Source organism: Ophidiomyces ophidiicola (assembly GCF_022830035.1).
Source record: "Ophidiomyces ophidiicola strain CBS 122913 chromosome Unknown scaffold_41, whole genome shotgun sequence".
NCBI lineage: Eukaryota > Fungi > Ascomycota > Eurotiomycetes > Onygenales > Onygenaceae > Ophidiomyces > Ophidiomyces ophidiicola.
The window spans coordinates 20,090-41,835 of NW_026054681.1; the positions used below are offsets into that span (position 1 = coordinate 20,090).

The window sequence follows — 21,746 nt, forward strand, 5'->3', positions numbered from 1 at the left end:
TCAATGGCCACCGGTGCCATGGGGCAGCTGAACGTTCGTAGCACCATCGTGTGGATTCGGATAGTACCAGGTGGTAATTGCTATAATAATGTAAACAAGCACAAGGAGGCCACCTTCAAGATAGTTGGACGCCCCATCCCGGAGAAAATTCCCCACGACGATAATTGAAAGTACTAATAAAACAATCATAAAGATCTCGAAGTTGAGATCCATTTGCTTACCCATCCCCCAGCCGACGATCACAACCAGGGGGGCGTTGAAAAGAGCAGTCTGGATAGAAGGAGCAAGACAGTGATACAAGGCAAGGTTTATTTGATTATCCCTTTTCGTGTCGAAACATCATCGTTAGCAATTGTATAAAATACCAATAGGAGGTGACGTCTTACCATGCTTCATCTACAGCTGTTAAATGTTCGGCCGCTTTTTCAACGAGTGGGACGAGTATAAGTCCCATAAAGTTGTCTGGCACCCCGCGCTTTACGATTGTAGGAATCTTTTCCACGAGGAAAACAGCATGTAATGATACACAAGTAAGAGAGATCAGAATGGCGAAAATTGATTCCGTAAAGGTAAGTTTTGCTCGCTGCATTTCCTCGATTCGATCCTCGTCGCGGGATTCATCGAATTTGAGTACTTCGCTATAGATGCTGTGATGGCTTCGTAAATTGAACCATAAAAACCTGTGTCGAAGTTAGCCACTATGGAGGGTGAATGTTTGACCAGGGAACTCACAGGAAAAACGCTATTAAAAGAATAATGGCAGTGGCTCTGCTGATAGTCCGAGTGCTTTGAACTAATACCTGCGGGGTGAAGGCTCCGCGAGCAGACGTGCTGCCTGCGAGGGCAGAATAGAATGCGCTAGGTATCATGAGACCGAATCCGGCAACTAGCATCAAGCCAGAACCGGACTCGCTGATTACTTCGTGGAAAGTCTGCTCCTCACGACGCAATCCTCCCAAGAAAAAGCAGAGTCCCAGGCAAAGTAGTAGGTTTGCAAGGATAGACCCCAAAATTGCAGCCTGAATAACAAGAATCAGGTTATTATTACGGTCATTGGAAATTAAGACCATGAAAAGAACTATTTCGACAGTCCCGCTCAGTAGAGTCTCGACAAGCACCCCTAGGGCTTTAGGTAGTTTCTTTGCTAATTCTCCACCAGCAAACCCAAGAAGATTCGCAGACGGTACCATGGCAATATAGTTGAGAATAAAGATCCAAAGAGGCAAGTCCGGTCGGGCAAAATGCAGAATGATTGCGGGTGGAACAAATGGCCAGAGTACATTGACATACATCGATATAGGCGTCGTGCTCTTAGCGCAGATTTTCAGAAATGACAGAGGATGAAAACCGGATCTTCCACTCTCGCCAGCCGTTTCGATTCGAAGCAATAGTCGGCCGTTTTGACGATAGACTGGAAGTAAAGAATGGTGGTCTTTTTCGGGGATGTTTGGAGATGGCATGGTCGAGTCAGACCCACGAGGGGCTGGGGGTTCCTGCTCTGATGTGATCATGTTTGGTGTCGCGGAGGGCAGTATCGTAAGTCTATTTGTGCAGGAAAAATTTAGTAGAGAGGGAAAAGCAGTGGTGCTTTAACGCATTATCAACGCGAAAGGCTCAATTCCACGCTATGCATTCGGCAAGCTGTTAAGAGATAGTTATTTGGACCCGAGACCACGAGAGAAAAGAAAAAGGGGGGAGGAGAAAGGAAGAGAAAAAAGAAGCCAGCAAAGCTGACGGGATGGATGGTATTATGGATCGGAAGCGCCAGGGACAGCAAATAAAACGAATAGCGTCATCACCATGACTGTTGCTGAACGCTGGGCGCGCCATATTCACAGGGCCGGTGGCTTGGTAACTAATCGCTGGCCGCTCCTTCAAGCCAGCGATCCACTACTTGGTCTTTAAGGCCATCCATCGGCTTGGGGTTCACGGGATGGCCGTGTGGGCGCAGCAGGAGCAGCAAGGATACAGATTGACCATGCAGGCTTCCAGTAGATTCATTGAAATTGTCCAGAGTATCATTAGTAGTATGTATTTCCGGTGGTGACAGCTCGGCGTCTGTATCAGCGTAGGCGTGTCTCAACAAGGGCTGGGGGTGCTGCGCCGTGAAATTACCGAAGGTGAGCGACAGCAGTGCAATCTCAGGTGCAGGCTTGCCTCCAGGCGAGCACGAAGCAGCCGACACCGTCGAGCTCGTTGTGATTCGAGTCTCGCCCTCGACCAACGGCTTGTCGTCCGTGATCTTGATGATGATGCGTTCAACGGGCCAACGTTGGCCGGGCGGCTACCAGCGGCGCCCGTTTTAGCTGAAGCTTCATTGGCGCGGGGGTGGCCTGACAGGCCCCGCGGCGAATTGACATGCCGAACACTTCCAGGAGACAGACCGTCTGGCGGTGCAATTGAGACTGCGTGACTTGCAATCATTCTGTCTTTTCCCTCTCTGGTGGACTTTCTTCTTCTAAATTCCGACAAAATGGCTGCAGACCCTATGAGAGCCCCGCCGAAGGCGATGGACTCCGTTACGCAGCAGATAGGAAATACCCCGCTGGTGCGACTTAACAGGATCCCAAAGAGCCTTGGAATAGAGGCAACTGTATACGCAAAAGTTGAGTTTTTTAATGCTGGAGGGAGCGTTAAGGATCGAATTGCCCTGCGCATGATCGAGGAGGCCGAGCGGGCGGGGAGGATAAAGCCTGGAGATACTCTGATCGAACCCACCAGCGGCAACACGTAAGTGATGCGGTCAAGGGGAGTTATTGAACCTACTGACCTTGTGATTTCCTTAGTGGTATCGGGTTAGCACTCGTCGGCGCTGTCAAAGGCTACAAGACCATCATTACGCTCCCAGAAAAAATGTCGGCGGAAAAAGTTGCAGTTCTCCGTGCCCTGAATGCTACAATCATCCGCACGCCAAACGAGGCGGCGCATGATTCTCCGGAATCCCATATCGGAGTTGCGAAGCGTCTAGAAAAGGAGCTACCGAATGCACACATCTTAGACCAGTATGGGAATGTAGACAACCCCTTGGCCCACGAATTCGGCACTGCGCAGGAGATTTGGGCGCAGACTAACGGCAAGATAACAGCGGTTGTTGCCGGCGCAGGAACCGGTGGAACAGTCAGCGGCATCGCCCATGGGCTGAAGAAGCACAATCCCAATATCAAGGTCATCGGTGCCGACCCTCAAGGTTCCATCCTAGCGCTACCAGAATCCCTAAACGAGGAGCATAAGAACGAGCCCTATAAAGTCGAAGGCATTGGATATGATTTTATCCCGGAAGTGCTTGACCAAAAAATTGTTGACACATGGTATAAGACAGATGACAAGCACTCGTTCAAGTTTGCTAGGCGACTGATCGCCGAGGAAGGCTTGTTGGTTGGCGGAAGCAGCGGCAGCGCCATCGCCGCATTGGCCCAGGCTGCAAAGGACTCCCAATTCAACAAAGATGATATTGTAGTAGTGGTGCTTCCTGATAGTATTCGAAGCTATCTTACAAAAGTAGGCGAGGCAACTCCCTGTTGCTATCCCTTTCTAGCTAATATTTCTCCTAGTTCGCCGACGATGACTGGCTCGCGGCCAACGATCTCCTCCCCGCAACGCCCGAAGCCACCCCTCCTTCTCCTGCAGTCCAACCAAAAGGCCCTCGAGACCAGTTTGCTGGTGCGAGTGTCAAAGCTCTGAGACTCAAGCCTGTGACGACAGTATCTTCGGACACTGCGTGTGAGGTTGCCATCGAAATAATGCGCGAGAAGGGCTTTGACCAGCTGCCAGTACTCGCAGCCGCTGGTCGTCGACTGGTGGGCCTCATCACACTGGGAAACATTCTAAGCTGGATCGCACGCGGACGAGCAACTGGCAAAACTCCCGTTTCAGACGTCATGTTTGATTTCTCCAAATTCTCCGAGGTCGTCACTGATTCTCGCGACTTGAGCAAACTGGATAACGCCTCGGCAGGGCTGAAAGAGAAAGAGAACCGCCAGTTCATTGAAATTACTCTTGATACTCCCCTCAGCACATTGAACCGGTTCTTTGAATGGAACAGTGCTGCAGTGGTTACTGAAAAAGACGAGAGTGGTAATATGAAGCCTGTGGCTGTCGCAACTAAAGTTGATTTGCTGACATGGTTGCTACACCATACAAATGTTGATTCCTGATTAGAGCTCCCCTTGCAACTTTTTGTTCAAGTAGCTAGCTATGTCATGTATTGTATGAATGATCTCCATCTCTTCTGTACATGCACACATATATGGTGGGTGTGAGGTTCTGTGGAGAATTTTTCCAAAAAGGAGGGCGGTTTTCAACAAGCAAATCTCCATTTTTGATGAGCGGATAAGTATTAGTTAGATTTAAAAACAGCATTATAGATTGATTTTCAGAACCATTCTTCTACAGTTCCCACAACATATAGGGTCCAGCTTGAATGCTAAACTCATACATATTTTCTTCATTATTGCGAGATCCAGACCCTTGCCAAATATTGGCGATTACTTAAAACAGCACGCCATGTAGCATGGATATCTGGCTTTTGCCATCGTCGTTGCCCAACAGCAAGGATAATATGGCCCCCTTATGCGGACAAGGGCCTCACCCCTGATTGTTGAATGAGTGTTGGGAACTCTGATACTGACCTTCTGTCAGCGCCGAGTCGATCTGGGGCCATTTGCTGCCAATATGGCTATTCGACAGAATATGTGAATGATCATGTCTTCACATGATCAGACGATTGTTTTATACAGGATATAATAGTGGTATACCGTCTTTTGAAGACTGTTGACATGTAAGACGCCTGTTCATAGGCAAGACCCAACCCATTCTTCCCATTGTGAAATGCCAGCTTTGGTGTCAGCTGCATCTTTGCATTTCACCGACCCTCCAATTACCGTGACACCCACACCCGCTTCTTCCTCTAGCATTTTGAAAGTGAAAATCTCTTGTCCTTCATCGCCTCCTAGAATTTCTTGCTCATCGTCGCCGGCTTGTACATCTGCATGAAGAACGCCCTTTCGTTTCGACTGGCGAATCTTTTCAATTTCACTCTCTAACCTTTCCTTCACAGACGTGACGGGTAACGACGTGAAGAGATCCTGTTTGTTGGCCGCCACGAGTACAGGAATATTGGGAGCTTTCTTGAAGACAGTGGTTCGGTTACTCATATGCCTTTTTTGTAAGAACAGAAGTATATCGTGTAGATAGCCCGCCGTATCCCTCAATTCGGCCTCGTCCAAGACTGCTGCAGCGTCCACCATAAAGATAAGACCACGAGTAGCGCCACTTTTGGCTCTAACATCGGTCATAGAACGCAGTAGTGCGAAGCCCTCGGAGTCACGTAGTTTTCCATGGCCGGGTGTGTCACGGACTCGGTATTTAACTAACGTATGCTTGCGATCCGCTAAAGTCGGGTCGTTGACAGATCGGTAGGCGTTTGAGCCAATTGGAATCGATGCAGGAAGCACTGCAGATATAAAGGAAGAGGTCTGAGAAGTGTGTGTCTGCGGGCTGGCTGCCGAGCCAGGTCTGGGTTTACGCTCAAGCTAGCAGGAAGAAACGAAGGTTAGCAGACTCCGAAAATTCTTGAAGAAAGCTCAATGCAGAACATACTAGAGCGCAAAGCGCTGTTTTCCCTACACCACTGGGGCCCAGGAGTAAGAAGTCATTGTGAGTCTCCGCCGAAGCAGCGCGGTAGAGTGCTAGGTGGATGCAGATTGGCAGCAAGAAAGCGACCAGACAAGTCACCAGAATGGCAATACCGTTTCCAGAGAGGAAGAATGTGACAACATCACTAACAGAGCTCCACTCCATTGCCGCACTCTGAGGGGGGAGGTCGTGCGAAGCTGCAGAGACGTTCAGAAGCCAGAAATCTGGACCAGGTACCCGGCGTTTTTATGAGCGGAGATAGGTCGGTGGCGCCAGGCTAAAAAAGTTGACGTATTTTATGAGGCCATCAACTTCGAGATCGGTCCGAGACGCTAGATGCGAGGATCTTCCCGGGTCTCCGTCTGTGTTCTGGAATGGAATCGAATCCGCAGCAGGGCAGGGCTTGTCTCAGGCAATGCTACTAATAATATTAATGGATCCCTCAGTGCTGTTCACGTGTGGGCTACAAACCACAGTGCGCGGATTACGTAGCTTTGCCAGGTAGTGAGTTAACTCAAACCTGAGGAATCAATCCATCACCCACACGCTCTCTTTATATCTCCCCTCTCCTCTTTAGCATCATCAGGGCCCTCATCTCTGTTCTGCAGCACACGCGCTGCTGTCATCGCCATGAAACTGAGGCTTCCCCAGCAGCTTGCTCTGCTTCTGCTTACCCTCCCCTTGCCTGCTGTTTCATCCTTGGTTGAGTTTGTTGAGCCTGCCGCCGGGGCCGTCCTGGAGGGAGGAAAGCCAATCCGTGTGCAGTGGAAATTGCTGGAGAGTGCAAAGACACAGCTCGACTCCAATGAGTTCAATCTTGACCTGTGTGCAGGCGGTAATGATGCTGATACCTATGTGAGTTATCTGATTGGCAATCAAGCTATCTCATTAAGCCTAGCACTAATGTTTTTGGTTCATAAATATAGGTAACTCTAGCATCATTGGTTGAAAAGGGAGTGCTTGGAGAGACAGATTCAGTTTCCACCACTGTTGACCCCAAGCTAGGCGGCGAGCATCCAAATGCATAGTGGGTTATCCATTTCCCTCTTATGTATCAATGAACCACTAACTACTCACCCATCAGTTTCTTCCAACTTTCCGTCGGCGTTACCAATGGCACAACCTCATTTTTTTCAGATCGATTCTCCCTGAACGCTATGACCGGCACCTTCTCACAGCGTGTTGCTTCTGCTATTGAGGCCCTTGGCGGCTCGACCACAGGTCCCCGCAGTTTGAATAACCTCTCTAAGCGACAAGTAGTTGTAATTCCTCCGGGAGCAGATCCAGATCTGCCATATTCAGCCCAAACCGGCCCAACTCGTTATGCCCCAATCCCGAAGCCGCCTCCATTCAAGATGAGCCTTAAAAACGCCCCGCCGTTGTATCCAACTAGTGATTATGAAATCGCACGCACAAAATTGCCTACACCAACGATCATGACCACTGTTTCTCGCACAGTAGCTGCTTCGGTCCAAGAAATAGAGAATACTGTGAGTTCTATCCTCTTATTATCCAGTGGAGTTTAATATTGATTTGTGCTTTCGTAGGCTGCTCCTGCAGAACGCGATATGCAGCGGTTTCTCAAAAGATGGGAGGATTGAAAGCCATAGCTCTGATTTGTTAGATTTCCCCTTTTCTGTTCTTCTGTCCCTAGGCAAGGCGTTTGGCTGGGTCAAGGATAAATTCGGGTCTATGTTCGGAAATCGGCGGCGCATTGCAAGGCATCAAATACGTACTACTATATCCCTTCAAGTTAACTCTGGAAAGGATGTATACTAGTTTGCATTGGCTTTCATTCATTTGTCTTTATTCCTATCAATAAACCAAGATTATGTCTGTATAAAGCATCGAGTTCCACTAACACCTCTATAACATTTGAGCTACCTGTAACGTATTTGGCGCAAAAGGCCGCCAGCTATCTGGTGAGTGTTTCTACAAGATACCAAGAGGGGTGTAAAACCTGCCATTCGGATCGAAAATGAGGGCGCCATATTCGGTTAGGAGGCGAGCACGCGCTCGATGGCTGGAGATTGGGTACCGCTTCGAACCCTTAATTCGTCTAGTCCCGGTGTGCCTGGCCTACTTGGTCGACCCGACATATGAAAAAAAGAAATATTTTCACGTAAGGCAATGTATTCACTATCCGCATATCCTAGAACGGAATGAATCTGAGTACTTCGTAAACCTTTGATAAGGGCAATTTCAGCGCTGGCATAATTGACGAGGGCTCGCCCAACTTCTTTTGGTTCTTCGCCGTGATGAGGGAAATCTCCGTTAAGGGCTGAAGCCGAGCGCCGCTCAACGACAACCACACGTACTGCTTCTTGCTGGGAAAAATGACCCTCGACGGCGACCACGCCAGCAGGAAGAAGGCTAGCCTTGTTTAGGATGGCGCAGTAAGCACCGTGGTCAATGTACAAGGTTCCATGAGGCGTGAGGCCGTGAAGAACCCAAAAGGATCTAGAATGCATTGGGGCGAGCGATGGGAGGAATCGGGTATGCAAAGGTGCGGTTGTCCGGGTTGCGGCGTCTTTTCCCAGATGAGCTGGGTCATTTTGAGGGTCCTCAAGATGATTGATTATTTTTGAAATATTCCCAGGCAGAGAACTACGGGTAATAATAGTGGTTATTCCCGCACTTGTAGCTAATCTGGCTGCGACGATTTTTGTACTCATTCCACCAGTACCTAAGGATGAACCAGTCGTCGAAACATCAGCCTCGAGCGCCGAAATATCCTCTACAACTTCAATGACTTGGGCATCAGGGTTGTTCCGGGGGTTGCACGTATATAATCCATCAACATCCGTCATAAGGAATAGGTAATCAGCTTGGACCATCGCCGCAGTAATGGCAGAAAGGGTATCATTATCACCAAATTTGATTTCCTGAGAGGTAGATATTAGAACAAGAATGTATTAATAGCAGTTGGATTCCGTTCTAACGTACCGAAACAGCGAGGGTGTCGTTCTCATTCACAATTGGGATGACGCCCATCGATAGTAGTTCGGCAAATGTATTCTGGGCATTGATATATTGGGTTCTCTACTCAATAGTTCAGCCGAAATTCCAACTTTTAGTTTATTTTGGAAGCTTACGTCGGCAATGTCATTTCGCGTCAACAGTATTTGAGCAATGGGTTGACGTAAGTGCGAGAACAAGCTATCCCATAGACTCATAAGTTGGCATTGCCCTATGGCAGCCAAAGCCTAGTATTTTACAAATTAGTGCTGCTGTTCTCCTGCACCTGTGTATGTTTACATGCCTGGATGCGGGGGAGATGTTTTGGCCTTTGGTCGACATCCATTTTCCGGAGCCCCACGCCCACTGCGCCAGACGAGACGATAATAACCCGATGGCCATCTTTGTGTAATTTCGCGGCAGTTTCGACGATCAACGTCAGTATGGAGAGAATGGGCTCATGGGTGTTCTCGTCTACAATCGAACTTGTTCCTGGCCGTTTGTTAATACTGGCATTGAGGGCAACGAGGCTCCCCCCACTCACCGAGCTTTATTACCACAGTCAACGGCTTCATGGTGGCTTTCAAGTTAAACCCCAGCCGCACATGATATATCTGCGCATCTCTCAAAGCTATTCAGGATATAAGTAACACAATAGCGAAGGGAACCAACCTGTCCCTTGACTTGTTATAGGGCGCCTCATACTCACAAATCGGTTTCCACTTGGATTTTTTTGAGTTCTGCCGCCCGGACCCGCCTTCGACACTTTCTGCCGGAGTATGAAGTGCTCCGTAGAGATATAGCATTCATTTATGAAAAGGGAAATACTCTCTTTATATATATGCGGATGTAAGAATATTTATTTTTCCACCTTCTCTTTAAATGGCAGAATCTCAGTCATCCGATTCCAAGTCCTCGAGTACACCCAAGGAAAATGGCTACATACCAGGAGATGACGCATGGACAACCTGTCGGAACCTTTGGCGAGGTCTTACAGGAAAGATGACACCAGAAGGGATGGAGAAATTTCGTGTGGCCAGAGATCTTCGAAACGAAAAAGAAGATTGCAAGCGCTGTGAAGATCAACGGGACTACCTCCTCCAATACAGTGCGTCCACCTCACTTCCATTCAACGCTCTGAATCTTCTAACAGACCCCCCTCTCCATTAGGCCCTATGATACAGTTTATACAGGATAATATAAAACAACTTGGTGGGAACATTTCAAATCACAATATTTTCTGCCGGCGTTGCAACCGTCGGCAAGCAGGTGGTTTCGATCCAGATTACGGAATTCAAATCTGTGCAAATGAAATGAGGAACCAGGGGCACCTGGAAGACACATTGGCACATGAAATGATACATGCCTATGATCATATGAGATTCAAAGTCAATTGGGATGATAACCTTCGGCATGCTGCTTGCGCCGAGGTACTGCCTTCCTACCCCTTCCCTCGATGCTAGTGAAGTAGTCCTTAAACCTTCTGACAGCTTTTCTACACTAGATACGAGCAAGTAACTTAAGCGGTGAGTGTAGGTGGCTGAGGGAATTTTTTACTCGAGGACAATGGAAACTGGCGCAGCATCATCAAGAATGCGTGAGACGAAGGGCAATATTATCCGTAAGAGCTAGGCCAGCCTGTAAGGACGAAGAGCATGCAACTCAAGTTGTAAACGAGGTTTGGGACAGCTGCTTTCGAGATACACGGCCGTTTGACGAAATTTACCGGTGACAAACCAGCATGACCAACCATTTTATCATCTGTGTCACAAACGAAATATTCTAGATTTTCAACAATAAGAAATTCATGTACTATTAGGAAGATTTGAATGACAATGGCTAGTAGGGGCTGTTGGCAAAAAAACCCTACCCTAAAAGGAGCTACCAATCCCTCACCCTTGCAATGAATGTTCCTGAACTCCAAAAATGCAAAAAGAAAATAGAGAGATCCGAAGCGAATTCAAGCTTTGCCTTCTTTGCTAGAGGTTCTTTTTGTAGCTCTTTCACCCTTGACACAATGTTTGACAATCCAAGGATGTTGTTGCACTTCATCTAGGGGAATCCGCTTTGAGGGATCCAGAATAAGTAACTAGCACATGCTGTTAGTCTTTCATGCGCAATTGAGATTATGGAGAAGTCTTACTCGTTTAATAAGGTCCTTTGCTTCTGGGCTCACAAAGGATGGAATTGTCATCTCTCCCCTTTTGATCCGCCGCTGGGTCATGACGGGTGTGTCTTCGAAAGGCGCCTCACCAACGAGAAACTCGTAAGTGAGAACACCCAAACTCCATAGATCGACTTTTTCATCATAGTAATTCTCTCCAGGCGATGTGTCAAGCATCTCTGGCGGCAAGTAATCAAGGGTTCCGCACATCGTTTTTCTCCGGCTATTGGGCGCGTGAACACTCCAGCCAAAGTCGCTGATTTTTATTTCTCCATGAATTCCAACCAGGATATTTTCCGGCTTAATGTCACGATGCATAACATGTTTCTTGTGGAGGTATTTCAATGCAGCCGCCATTTGCGCGATGTACTGTGCCGCTTTCCACTCAGGAAATTTAGTCTCCCTTCGGAGATGTTTGTACAGCTCCCCTCTCCCAGCAAATTCCAGAATAAGGAATACGCGTTTCGAGTCGTGAAAATGACCAAATAGTCGCAAAATATTCGGATGTCTGAGGTTGCTCTGAATTTCGATTTCCCGCCGGAGCTGCTTTTCGACTTTCCCTTTAACAAGCTCGTGTTTGTGGAGCACCTTTAAGGCACAAACGAATCCGGTAGATCGCTCCCGTGCAAGGTACACTCGTCCGAATTTTCCCTTTCCGAGAGGCTTACCGATCTCAAACATTCCTAAGTGCCACTGTTTCGGTGTAGATGGCTGATCATAGAGAGCATTTGACGTAGCGCCATCTTCCAGGGTTCGTGATAAAGGTCCGGTGTCACTCTTTTTAGGAGAGCCATGTGCTCTTCCTTCATTTTGGAGGGCAAATTTCAAGAGATTCGCTCGATTAGCATTCAGAGAAACTTGGCTTGCCGTTGAGTGGCCTGATATTGAGATTGTCTTTGGGAGAGCAACCTGAATCTTGTTAAATAGTTGCACTGATAAATATGGGATTCTGATTATCCACCTTTGACTTCTCGTAGCCAGCATGGCCACTGGGAGGTAGATTTTCATCGTTCACAGATAGCTGTTCGAATCGGCTTTCCAATACTCTCGTCGCCATAGCTAAAGACAAGCAACTTAGACTCTCCGGGAGTACAATGCTAAGCAATGGTGAATAGGAACGAAGAACTTGGGTCTGAATCCTCAAAGCTGATACGCACAGCAGAAGATCAGCCGGGAGAAAACGACTCCTTTAGATGTTTACCAGCTTGCTAATGATGTTGGCATGGCAACCAAGTTAAACTAGCGAGTTAACGCGGGCGCGGTCCCGGCACTAGTTCTGCCAGGCTTGGCACCCAGCGGGGAGCTCAAGGTATTCGCGCGCCTGCTGGCTGGAGACGGCGGTGCTGGTTTCTCTTCACAGGCTACTTTGGAATTTTGGCCGTTGCTCAAGAAATTACCACTATGTCAGAGCAGGCTGTTGCTTGTAGCCCGCCCCCTAACCGGCATTCCATCACGAGGAGTGGGTTTACTATCAGCATTCGCAAAGATCCCATCCTCAAAGCCGGCCCGATTGATGACATGACAAAGAAGCTGGGAATTGCTCCCCCGGAAATGATATTTGGTGATAATCTGGTCTCAATTCAACATGTACATACTGGCTGGGGAATAGAATTCAACGCTTTTGACGCCTTAGACCGGGTGGATAAGACGGGACAATCTGCGCTGAAAGTTGCATATTCGGGGGAATGGCAGAGGAGTCGGTGCGAAGTTCTTTTTGGGATTTCCCAGAGATGACTGTACTGACTGGTTCTATAGTGAAAAGACGCACGAAGGGATAAAGGAGGTGGTTCGACCATTCGATTGGTCTTACACAACAGATTATAAAGGGACTGTTATTTCTGCTGGCAATGAGCTGCGGTCCTCGTCAACTCCATTACCACTTGATCGTCTACGGCGACATGATCCAATTCTTTTCTTTGAGGATGTCATACTATATGAAGACGAGCTCGCAGATAACGGAATTTCAATGCTATCCTGCAAAGTCAGGGTGATGCCCTCCTGTCTCTTACTACTATGCCGTTTTTTTATGCGGCTAGATAATGTTCTATTCCGGCTACGCGACACCAGAGTTTTCATAGATTTCGATACGAATCAAGTAATACGAGAGTATCTTTCGAGAGAAGCACAATATGATGTTATTCGACAGGTAGAAAATTTCCTATCTCAGAATTGTCGAATAAAGCTAACTGGGCCACAGAAACTCGCCGCAACAAGAGAGGATATTCCGGCCGTGATGCGAGACCCTAACAAATTAGCAGAAATGCTTCCAATAGTGGACAACAGCCTCGAGAGTGTTGTACTCCCTCAGTGAGATGAAATGAGGTCTAAATCTTTCAAGTATACCAAATATGATTCAAGCACTTTACTTCGTAACCTGCTGTTGCAAGAGATGACTGAAGGGGTTGATTTGCACTGCACACTTTGCACGTGTTAAGGTTGGAGCGACCAAAACAGTCAAACAGTGCAAACGTCCGAAAGTTTTGGATCCAATTATTCCATTCACAACTCTACGTAGAGCATGAAGGGCAAAATTAACGAACCATTGCTTAATTCTTATTCAGAAGTACAAAGAATCCCGTTGTGACTCACAATTCCAATGGCCTCACATTCCTTAGTTCAATGTCCAAGGTCGCTGATACAATTGCGGCGATTCTTTCAGGTTGAAATGCTCGTTCAAAAGAATTTGAACCTCAATTTGCTAACCGCACTTTTCAAGGATGCGAATCGTGCCCCTTTTGATCTATCAGAGATTACACGTAAACCTATACAACGGCCCTGGTTTACCTCTCAATTAACGAGCAAGTCCTCGCGCCGCTTCGCATCGACCTCGAGTGCAAAACCAGTTCCTTTACAAGACCCAGCACCTTTGCCTAAGCCCGCTCGACGTGGACCTGCCGGATTACGGTCAGCTGAGACTTATGTGGCCTATGGTATCACGAAAAAGCTGTTTGATGCTTGTTCCGCTCAGGCAGATTATAAGATCCCACAAGTGTCTCAAAAGAACACTGAAATTCCCAAGACTGCAAGTGGAGAAGACCTTGGTGTTGGTCAAGGATGGTGGTATGAAGGTAAGCCGCCCTCTGTGTCATAATGATGTTTTGTAGATTTTGAAGGCCTCTGTCGCTTACCTCACGCGCGGAGCAGACCTCGGGCTTCTCCCAACGTTTTCTTCCTGGTCGCAAGTCACTTTTCTCCATATGTATCTCATAAGCGTTCGCCTTCGTGCCCTTCCCTCCACGGAATCCTTTCAAACCTTCTCCCGCCACCTATTCGACCACTTCTCAAACCACGCCGAAGATCGCATGGATGTGATACACAACATTAGGTCCCGCGCAATCCGCGTTAAATATCTTAAAGACTTGTTTCTCCAATGGCGTGGTGTTATAGCAGCATACGACGAAGGCCTTGTGAAAGGAGACGCCGTCCTTGCGGCTGCGATATGGAGGAACTTGTATAAAGGATCGTACGTGTCTGTGCAAAACGAAGCGAATGAAATCGACTGGAATAAAATCGCCCAGGTTGTACTATATATGCGAAAGGTGCTTGGAGAGCTGGCGCCCCTAGAAGAGGCGGATATGGCGCACTCCGTTGGTGGGGAGAAAGGACTCTTCAAGTCAAGTCAGACCGATGATCGGCTGGTTTCTCTCGAAGCCAGAAGCCTACAAGAGCCGTTTGTACCAGAGCCCGTTGAAACTACTCACACAAAATGATTGGGACTCTCACTTTGCTTCAAATAAGCCGGAGGCCCAGTTGAATGTACGTAATCCGTACGTACATACATACTAGTGTGGCTATAGGCTGAGCTCGTAGTATGCCCATGTGCGTATGCGATCATATTCTAAACGTGTAGTGAATATGTGGATTCAAGTTTACTGTTCTTTAGTCACTTTAGCTGGAGATTACACCCTTCGGGACTTACAATTCACTCTAGCTTCTATCTTTTCTCTCTTCTACAATGTGCGGAAGGAATAGATTTTGAACCTTTGAGAAATGTCAGCGATTCCTTACAGGGAGCGGTGTGCTTTTGATTTGATAGTCGTAAGGAGTACTCCGTACCGTCAGTCTATTCATGGTTTCTTAAGAGGCTGCGGCGGGGAAGGACATCAAAGTGACTTTACCAATAGTAAGCTGCAAGTGCGGCCGTTACTGAGGCAACTTGCTGTTAGTTAAAACTGATTAGCTTCAAGGCTGGGCGAGAGCTTCAGAGGGGCGGCGAAGGCCGGCAGTTGGCGAACTACTTCACAAAAGCCAAATGGGAGGAACTGGACGAAGCCAGCTGTTGCAGACAGATGGGAGCTGAGCCGCAGTTTGTTGGTGAATTCCATACATTCGTTTTTAGTTTGATTCGTCTCAATTGAGGCTCTAGTGAATAGTTATATATAAGGCATTGACCTCGCTCTTTCATCTTCTGTGCTTGAAGCTTTGAAACCACACAGCTGAACACTTTTAAATAGACGAACCCTCCTCGATCATTTTGACGCTATGTCCGCTCCCCGAGTTGAAATCGGCGCAGAAGGTGACAATGACGTACAGATGACCGGCGCAAATGAAGCACCAATCGAAGCTCGATCCAGCGATGCTACTGAAGAAGCGGTTGATCCTGCCCCTGCGGAAGACGGCGAATCGACGGAAACGCCTGCAGAACCTAGTCAGGAACATAAATTTTTAAAGTAAGCGGATATTTACCTGTAACCTATGAATTCTATACCAGCGCAATGTGAACTTCACACCAAAGGGTTATCCTACACGTATGCGAAACCAAAGTTTGTCTGGCACAAGTTCTAACTCGAGAACCATCTAGTTACCTAAAGTCACCGATTATTGAGCTTGTCATTGGTAGTGGCGATGAGCGAACGGTTTTGACGGCTCATCAGGCAATCCTAACAACAAGTCCATTCTTCGCGGCAGAAGTCTCGAAGTTGCCCGAAAACGGCCCTGTAAGTCAGATCCATCGCATTTATACGACTTCTATGGCTACTGTGTAGTATGTCATTTAATCTAACATTTCCACTTCATACTTTAGCGCCGCATTATCCTTGAGGACCAATCTTTGGATGCCATGGCATGCTTTCTCCAATTTCAATATACTGGCGAATACTTTCCCAAACGCCTCGGCTCTCCAGCGGAAGGTCTGGAAACGGATCCTTCTATTCCAGAAGTTGACGACTCTGGCGAGCAACTTCTCAAACATGCACGAGTATACACTTTGGCCGAGAAACTCGGCCTCGAAAGCCTCAAGCTTCTCGCACACGGGAAAATCCACCGCATCAACAGTACTGCAAAGGGCGAAATTTCATATGCCAGATACGTCTATACTAATACCGCTTCTAACGACACCACAATTAGGAAGCCGGTTGCCGCATTCTGGGCCACAAGGAGCCATGTACTGCGCCACGAAGCAGAAGCGGACTTCAGATCCTTGTGTCTCGAACACCCCCAATTTGGTTTCGATGTTTTGAGTCTTGTACTGGACCAGAAGGAAAAGCGTGCGCATGATCGTGAAATGGATAGCCCTGCCGTCAAGGGAAGTGCTAGGAAGAGAACACGGATGGGCTAGTAAGTCATAGTATAAAGGGTATATAACCTACAAAAAGTTCCCTAGTTGCCAGACCTTCGCAGCTATAACTTACTGCGTATACATACATATATGCTACAATGCAGAGTCTGCAACGCGATTCAGCCTTCATTGGTTTCTTTCTTTTGCTGCTTACTGCAAGCCTGATTCATCTGCCCCCAATAATTATTTGTACTATACGTGAGGGATATTTCCCTTCATTTCGCAAATTAATGATGTGAAAGAAAGCAGTCCTTGGGGCGGATGTACGTAAAATCCATATTTACAAGTTCACATAGAGCACAAACAAATAGTATGTATCATGTTGAGCTGTTGAATTCTGCACCTAAATGGGGGAGATTAGCTTTCCTGAACAATCCTCTCCACCTCATCTGCATCCTTCGGCACAGTGGTAAGATTATGGAAGCCATCCTGCGTGACCACGACGTTGTCCTCGATGCGGACGCCACCAACTTTCCAGTATTTATCAAGCACACCGGCGTCAATATATTTGCTCAGATCAGGTGAGTTGAGGTACGGGTCGATAATGAATTTGCAAAAGTAAACCTAAAAGAGCATTAGAACGATAGACCATAAACGATACATTCAGCAAGGGAGATCACATACACCAGGCTCCACGGTGACAACCTCCCCGGGCGACAAGCTCCCTCGCAGCCGTAGATATCTAAACATAGGGTTCTCGTCTTCGAAGTTAGGATTTCCACCGACGTCATGTGTATCCAATCCCATGTAGTGACCAAGACCATGCGGGAAGAAGGCAACACTGATGCCCTTGTCGAAGATTTCTACTTCGGAGCCACGTAAAACGCCCAGCCGCAAAAGACCTCTGATAGCAACTTTGTGTGCAAGAGCATGAATATCATCCCATGCAACGCCGGCCTTGATCATGCCTAAGCATTCCATTTGCATCTCAAGAACAATGTCATAGATCTCGCGGGCCTCAGGAGAAAACTTTCCAGATAGCGGGTACACACGAGTTATATCAGAGGCGTACATTCTGTATTCTCCGCCTGCATCGATCAACAAAGTGCCTCTTTCCCCTGTCGTTGGGTCTTCCACGTCCACGTCATTTTTCTGATAGTGCAGAGTAGCGCCATTGACACCACAAGCCAATATGGGGCTGTAAGATTGCTCCCTACTACCATAGTACAGACATTTGCTGCGGAAAACGGCTTCTAGCTCGCGCTCGTTCTTGGCTGTCTTGGAGGCTCTCATCACTGCAAGGTGAGCCTCAGCAGAAATCTCATTTGCACGCTTGAGAATAGCAAGTTCATAGTCATCTTTGACCTTTCTACACTCTTCAAGTGCCTTACTCAGCCTATCCCAATTGGTGTCGTCGAAAGGGAGGAACGTGGTTTCAGCACAGACTCTGTCGGGAATGGCGTAGACCCGCTTCGGCGCACTCTCTTTGTTTGCACAGAAATGGGCCAGGCGGGCATTGACCTCAGTGCTGGGGAGAACCACATCCACGTCATAGATCTGGAGCGCCCCGTCCGGGGTGAGGGGTAGACCCGTCCACATCACCGATTCAGGATCAACCGGGGGAATGTAGAGAGCGAGCTCATCGGCATCAATATTGTATGTAACATAGGAATCGGGCAACTCGCAGCCAGAGAGGTAATAAAAATTACGCCGTTGGCTGGACGGGCGCTGTTAGGGCTTGGTCGCTGGAGGAGAAACAGAATACTCATTCAGCGGCTCACCGGAATGGCACAGGCTCATCACTATCCTCAGCCATAAGAGTCTTCGCGCTCTCAAGATAAATCACGCCAGATCCATCGTGTCCAGCCGCCTTGAGGGCCGCTGCCACTCGTCGCGCATGTTGTTTGGCGGGGTATTTTCCGGCAAGCGTTTGGTCAACGGTAGGGTCCATAGCGAGGCGTCAACAAAGTACGTTCTGATCGGATGAGAAAACAAGCAGCACTGTTAGCGGGTGATGGAAGGCATTTGCAGTGCGAGATGGCCATGTTGATCTTGTCCGCCTGGGTGGCTAGCCGTGGCTATAGACGGGCCGTAAGCTTCGGAGTGAGAGTTACAAAAAACAAGAAGAATTCCGAAATGACCGCCGTGGCTCGCGCGCTCTGTAGCCGCAAGCATCTTCCCTGAACTCCGCGTCAACAATACGAGAACGAGTCACCAAAAAAAATCCGGGACTCGGTACGCCGTACTACCTATAAGAGCTGCTCTGCTCAACGACTACGTCTTCAAAATCAATAGACCATTGATCCACTTCGGCAAATTTTTTGGCCTGGAGCCGCAACTCTTCACTGACAAAAGGCTCTTTGTCGTCCACAGTCGAGGCGTCGCCAAAACCTCCAGCATCTGTTACTTCAACCTCATCATTCTCTTCGTCTGTGACATTTCGCCGAGAATATGTAACACGGGCTTTGCCTGATCGATCTCCCGAATGTGCTTTCGAAGCTACCTTCGCGCTTCTGGCATTGCCAGCCCGTTTTTGGGTTCCCTTCCTGTTTGTGTTCACGGCGGTTTTATTCTCCTTGAGCTTCTTTTTCGAGGTATTTCGTCCTATACGGGCAGGTAGGTAACTCAACTCGTCCTCGTCTGGTCGCATTTCAGGAGAGGGACTCCGGCTCGCATCCTCATCAAACACATCAAATTCACCTCTGCCATTCAACCTTCTTCCTCGACGCCTTTGTGGCATAAGATCCGTTTGAAGAGTAGCAGTAGAGACGTGAAGCCGCTGTTCAGCGTCCGTTTTCTTTGTTTTACGTACCTTTGCGGGTTGAACCAATTTAACAGGAGAAATGGCAGGAGAAGCGATTGGGCTGCTGCTTTTCGGGGGAGCAAGAGTCTGGCTCCAGGCTTCTAGGGAAAGCTTTGGTGAATGTCGCCTCATTGGAGGTGGAAGGTTATCCTCATCCTCGGACATCCCATTCTCAGTGTTCCCGTCATTATCGCTGCCATACACCCGGTCACTCGCGAGCGCCTCGCGCGATTCAAGTACCGGCACACCGAATAAGTTTCTTTTGTCTGAATTCCTAGGCGAAGATAACGTCGTTTCGCGATTAGGCAGGGCTCTCGTTGGAGATTCAGGTATTCGTCCCTCATCTGTAGTATCCACAGCATCAACCAAAATATCTCCAGTTCTCAGATCACCTCTCATGAGCGTCTGTCTTTTCCCAGCATTTAAAGGTGTAGACTCATCCTCTGGTTCGAAGCTTCCCAAAAAATCCTCATCGTTGTCGAAATCCGACGATCCATCGTCCGCCATTAATTGTAGAATGCTTCCCTGTCTCGGTCGGGGTCTGAAGGCACTCAGCATTGAACTTTCGAAGCCGGGTGTTCCTAATTTTTGAATTAAGGAACCTGTATCGATTGCCTTTGGGCCGGCAGAAAAGCGGCCCCGGTGGGCGGCCCTTCCTGTTTGCAACGGCGTTACCTCGCTACTGGGCATGCATCTTGTAAGCGGTGTCGCCTGGTTTCGCTTCACTTTCGTAGAGCCTCGAAGTGCCACCCCGGCATGGCGTACTTGTGACGGAGTAGCCGGGATGATAGTATCAATAGAAGGCCCATCCTGTCCTTCTTTCTCTCTTGTATTTCTTGAAGCTGTGCTGGTGGTAGTCTTCGCGGTTTGCGCAATATCCTTCTTTTTCGTTACGCCGGCTGTCGAGGAGAGCGCGTTTTGGTGCGGTGGGCGACCACGCTTTGCCGGGGGTCGAGGCATTGCTATATCCTTGTTTGATCAATGGTCAGAAATTGACACTATGGAGAAATAAAATCGGCGACAGAGTTGGGAGCTTCGATTTGCACGCGTCCAGCCAACCGTGTCAGTCCGCCCATTGTTTTTGTTGAACCTAAAACGGTTTAGCGGTTGTACGAGTACGCTTTCGCCAAGCCCTAATTCTGATTAGTCATCAAAGACAATTCTTAGCCGTCATATCAGGCTGACCTTGGCCTCTCAGCAACTAATTAGTCGCTGCGGTGTATGGAGAAACAGCCAGCTCATTAGAATGGAAGGTCCCTTGTAAACAGCTGTATAGGGAGGCGGTGCTGGCCGCAACTCCTTGCGGAGAAGTCTCGCGATACGTCGCGGTGGACTTCTTGGCGCAACCTTGCAAGTTGGCCAACGAATCGATGTTGTCCATCTGTTGCTTGAACATCCTAAAAACTTAACTACTTACCAAACTTGTCTTTTCCGTCCCTCAAGACAAGATCATTACCTCTACTAATTCGATGCAAAGGGACAGCATAAAAAAAGCCAAGTCGCTGCGGTAGGGTCTCTTCACCGAGCTAAGACGTGGCCTTTGCGGCGAGCGAACAACACATTACCTAGCAGCTGGCACTCATTTTCAATTCTTCGCCCAGCCTTCGTATCTGAGGGAAATACAGAAGCTTTGGGCCGATCGCTTCATAGACTGCAATTTTGGACGTCCGACTAATTTCAGCTCAAGAAATTTGAACGGCATCTTCATCACTTTACAAAGAGGCCTACAAAATTACCAGTTAGCAAAGGGGATACACTCTAAGATTGAAATGCCATTATTTTGACTTGCAGAGAGAGGAAGAGCTTGTCATCCTTAGATTCTCCCAAGTTCCGGCAACCATGTGGTGGCGAGGCTCACACAATCCTTTGAATATCCTCATTCATTTTGCGTCAATTTCTTCCAAAACTCCAGTTTACTACGACCCCCGATGACAGCTAAGAACCTTCCTTCCGACATTACTCCGGCCGAGGCGTTGGGCATACTTTGCTTGCACGTTAGCGCAATAATACTTAAGAGTGAAGGAGACACCTCTCCACAGCTTCCTACTGAGAATTGCGGACGGGATCATTTTACAGTTCACCGCGACGAGACGCTGATGAAAAAGTTTTCTACTAAACGGATACCTGCCATTTCTCTTGAGCACTATCTTCTCAGGTTACATGAATACTGTCCCATGTCAACCGCTGTATACCTGGCTACAAGCTGGTATATTACTCGGATGGCTATCATTGAAAGAATTATACTGGTGACCCCGAATAATGCGCATCGACTCGTTCTTGGTGGTCTACGGGTTGCAGCAAAGGCTCTTGAAGATCTTCAGCATTCTCACAACCGATTTTCTAAGGTTGGAGGTGTAACGGAAACGGAGCTAACGCGACTTGAAATCAACTTCTGTTATTTGATGGATTTTGATCTTAAAATCAACGATGAGCTCCTATCCGGAGAGATTTCGTTATTCCAAGAACGCTGTAACATTGCTTTTCCAAAACATTGTGCCATAGTAGATTAAAGACAACCCTTCTGAGACTTCTCTGCTGCTTCTGAGGCTTTTGAATAGTACAATTTTTGCCTCTCTCAATGGCTCAGATCTCCATACTGTCGGCGCCAAAATCAAACATGACAACATGATATTTCCTAATTGGCACCAAATCCGTGTTTATATATCTTGTCTCGTCGTGGCTCTCATTAA

At 47.9% G+C, this 21,746-nt stretch overlaps 12 protein-coding genes across 12 annotated transcripts; 6 read left to right on the forward strand and 6 right to left on the reverse strand.

Moving 5' to 3' along the window:
• Positions 1 to 1,511, reverse strand: LOZ57_006374 (uncharacterized protein; the record flags this gene model as incomplete). Its single annotated transcript, XM_049255393.1, has 3 exons — positions 1 to 322; positions 387 to 680; positions 733 to 1,511. 3 exons carry the CDS (start codon positions 1,509 to 1,511, stop codon positions 1 to 3), a joined length of 1,395 nt encoding a protein of 464 aa, XP_049105610.1.
• Positions 1,512 to 2,473: 962 nt separating this feature from the next.
• Positions 2,474 to 4,154, forward strand: CYS4 (cystathionine beta-synthase; the record flags this gene model as incomplete). The annotated part of the gene is made up of 3 exons (XM_049255394.1): positions 2,474 to 2,730; positions 2,787 to 3,498; positions 3,552 to 4,154. The coding sequence occupies 3 exons, from the start codon at positions 2,474 to 2,476 to the stop codon at positions 4,152 to 4,154; spliced, it is 1,572 nt and encodes a 523-aa protein (XP_049105611.1).
• Positions 4,155 to 4,790: 636 nt separating this feature from the next.
• LOZ57_006376 (uncharacterized protein) lies at positions 4,791 to 5,799 on the reverse strand (the record flags this gene model as incomplete). Its single annotated transcript, XM_049255395.1, has 2 exons — positions 4,791 to 5,531; positions 5,599 to 5,799. 2 exons carry the CDS (start codon positions 5,797 to 5,799, stop codon positions 4,791 to 4,793), a joined length of 942 nt encoding a protein of 313 aa, XP_049105612.1.
• A 465-nt stretch (positions 5,800 to 6,264) lies between these two features.
• KRE9 (Cell wall synthesis protein kre9 precursor) lies at positions 6,265 to 7,235 on the forward strand (the record flags this gene model as incomplete). Its single annotated transcript, XM_049255396.1, has 4 exons — positions 6,265 to 6,489; positions 6,561 to 6,661; positions 6,719 to 7,124; positions 7,182 to 7,235. The coding sequence occupies 4 exons, from the start codon at positions 6,265 to 6,267 to the stop codon at positions 7,233 to 7,235; spliced, it is 786 nt and encodes a 261-aa protein (XP_049105613.1).
• Positions 7,236 to 7,631: 396 nt separating this feature from the next.
• Positions 7,632 to 9,167, reverse strand: PRO1 (Glutamate 5-kinase; the record flags this gene model as incomplete). Its single annotated transcript, XM_049255397.1, has 5 exons — positions 7,632 to 8,519; positions 8,581 to 8,676; positions 8,730 to 8,840; positions 8,897 to 9,084; positions 9,137 to 9,167. 5 exons carry the CDS (start codon positions 9,165 to 9,167, stop codon positions 7,632 to 7,634), a joined length of 1,314 nt encoding a protein of 437 aa, XP_049105614.1.
• A 307-nt stretch (positions 9,168 to 9,474) lies between these two features.
• Positions 9,475 to 10,224, forward strand: ATP23 (Mitochondrial inner membrane protease atp23; the record flags this gene model as incomplete). The annotated part of the gene is made up of 4 exons (XM_049255398.1): positions 9,475 to 9,700; positions 9,763 to 10,022; positions 10,097 to 10,118; positions 10,175 to 10,224. 4 exons carry the CDS (start codon positions 9,475 to 9,477, stop codon positions 10,222 to 10,224), a joined length of 558 nt encoding a protein of 185 aa, XP_049105615.1.
• A 328-nt stretch (positions 10,225 to 10,552) lies between these two features.
• IPL1 (spindle assembly checkpoint kinase) lies at positions 10,553 to 11,813 on the reverse strand (the record flags this gene model as incomplete). The annotated part of the gene is made up of 3 exons (XM_049255399.1): positions 10,553 to 10,681; positions 10,736 to 11,665; positions 11,718 to 11,813. The coding sequence occupies 3 exons, from the start codon at positions 11,811 to 11,813 to the stop codon at positions 10,553 to 10,555; spliced, it is 1,155 nt and encodes a 384-aa protein (XP_049105616.1).
• A 344-nt stretch (positions 11,814 to 12,157) lies between these two features.
• Positions 12,158 to 14,466, forward strand: cbp3 (Serine carboxypeptidase 3; the record flags this gene model as incomplete). The annotated part of the gene is made up of 5 exons (XM_049255400.1): positions 12,158 to 12,456; positions 12,512 to 12,902; positions 12,954 to 13,063; positions 13,385 to 13,824; positions 13,901 to 14,466. 5 exons carry the CDS (start codon positions 12,158 to 12,160, stop codon positions 14,464 to 14,466), a joined length of 1,806 nt encoding a protein of 601 aa, XP_049105617.1.
• Positions 14,467 to 15,238: 772 nt separating this feature from the next.
• Positions 15,239 to 16,313, forward strand: LOZ57_006382 (uncharacterized protein; the record flags this gene model as incomplete). The annotated part of the gene is made up of 3 exons (XM_049255401.1): positions 15,239 to 15,426; positions 15,558 to 15,693; positions 15,780 to 16,313. The coding sequence occupies 3 exons, from the start codon at positions 15,239 to 15,241 to the stop codon at positions 16,311 to 16,313; spliced, it is 858 nt and encodes a 285-aa protein (XP_049105618.1).
• A 357-nt stretch (positions 16,314 to 16,670) lies between these two features.
• LOZ57_006383 (uncharacterized protein) lies at positions 16,671 to 18,204 on the reverse strand (the record flags this gene model as incomplete). Its single annotated transcript, XM_049255402.1, has 3 exons — positions 16,671 to 16,877; positions 16,938 to 17,970; positions 18,035 to 18,204. The coding sequence occupies 3 exons, from the start codon at positions 18,202 to 18,204 to the stop codon at positions 16,671 to 16,673; spliced, it is 1,410 nt and encodes a 469-aa protein (XP_049105619.1).
• Positions 18,205 to 18,498: 294 nt separating this feature from the next.
• On the reverse strand, positions 18,499 to 20,016 carry LOZ57_006384 (uncharacterized protein; the record flags this gene model as incomplete). The annotated part of the gene is made up of 1 exon (XM_049255403.1): positions 18,499 to 20,016. One exon carries the CDS (start codon positions 20,014 to 20,016, stop codon positions 18,499 to 18,501), a length of 1,518 nt encoding a protein of 505 aa, XP_049105620.1.
• A 968-nt stretch (positions 20,017 to 20,984) lies between these two features.
• On the forward strand, positions 20,985 to 21,566 carry LOZ57_006385 (uncharacterized protein; the record flags this gene model as incomplete). The annotated part of the gene is made up of 1 exon (XM_049255404.1): positions 20,985 to 21,566. One exon carries the CDS (start codon positions 20,985 to 20,987, stop codon positions 21,564 to 21,566), a length of 582 nt encoding a protein of 193 aa, XP_049105621.1.
• Between the last annotated feature and the right edge of the window lie 180 nt (positions 21,567 to 21,746).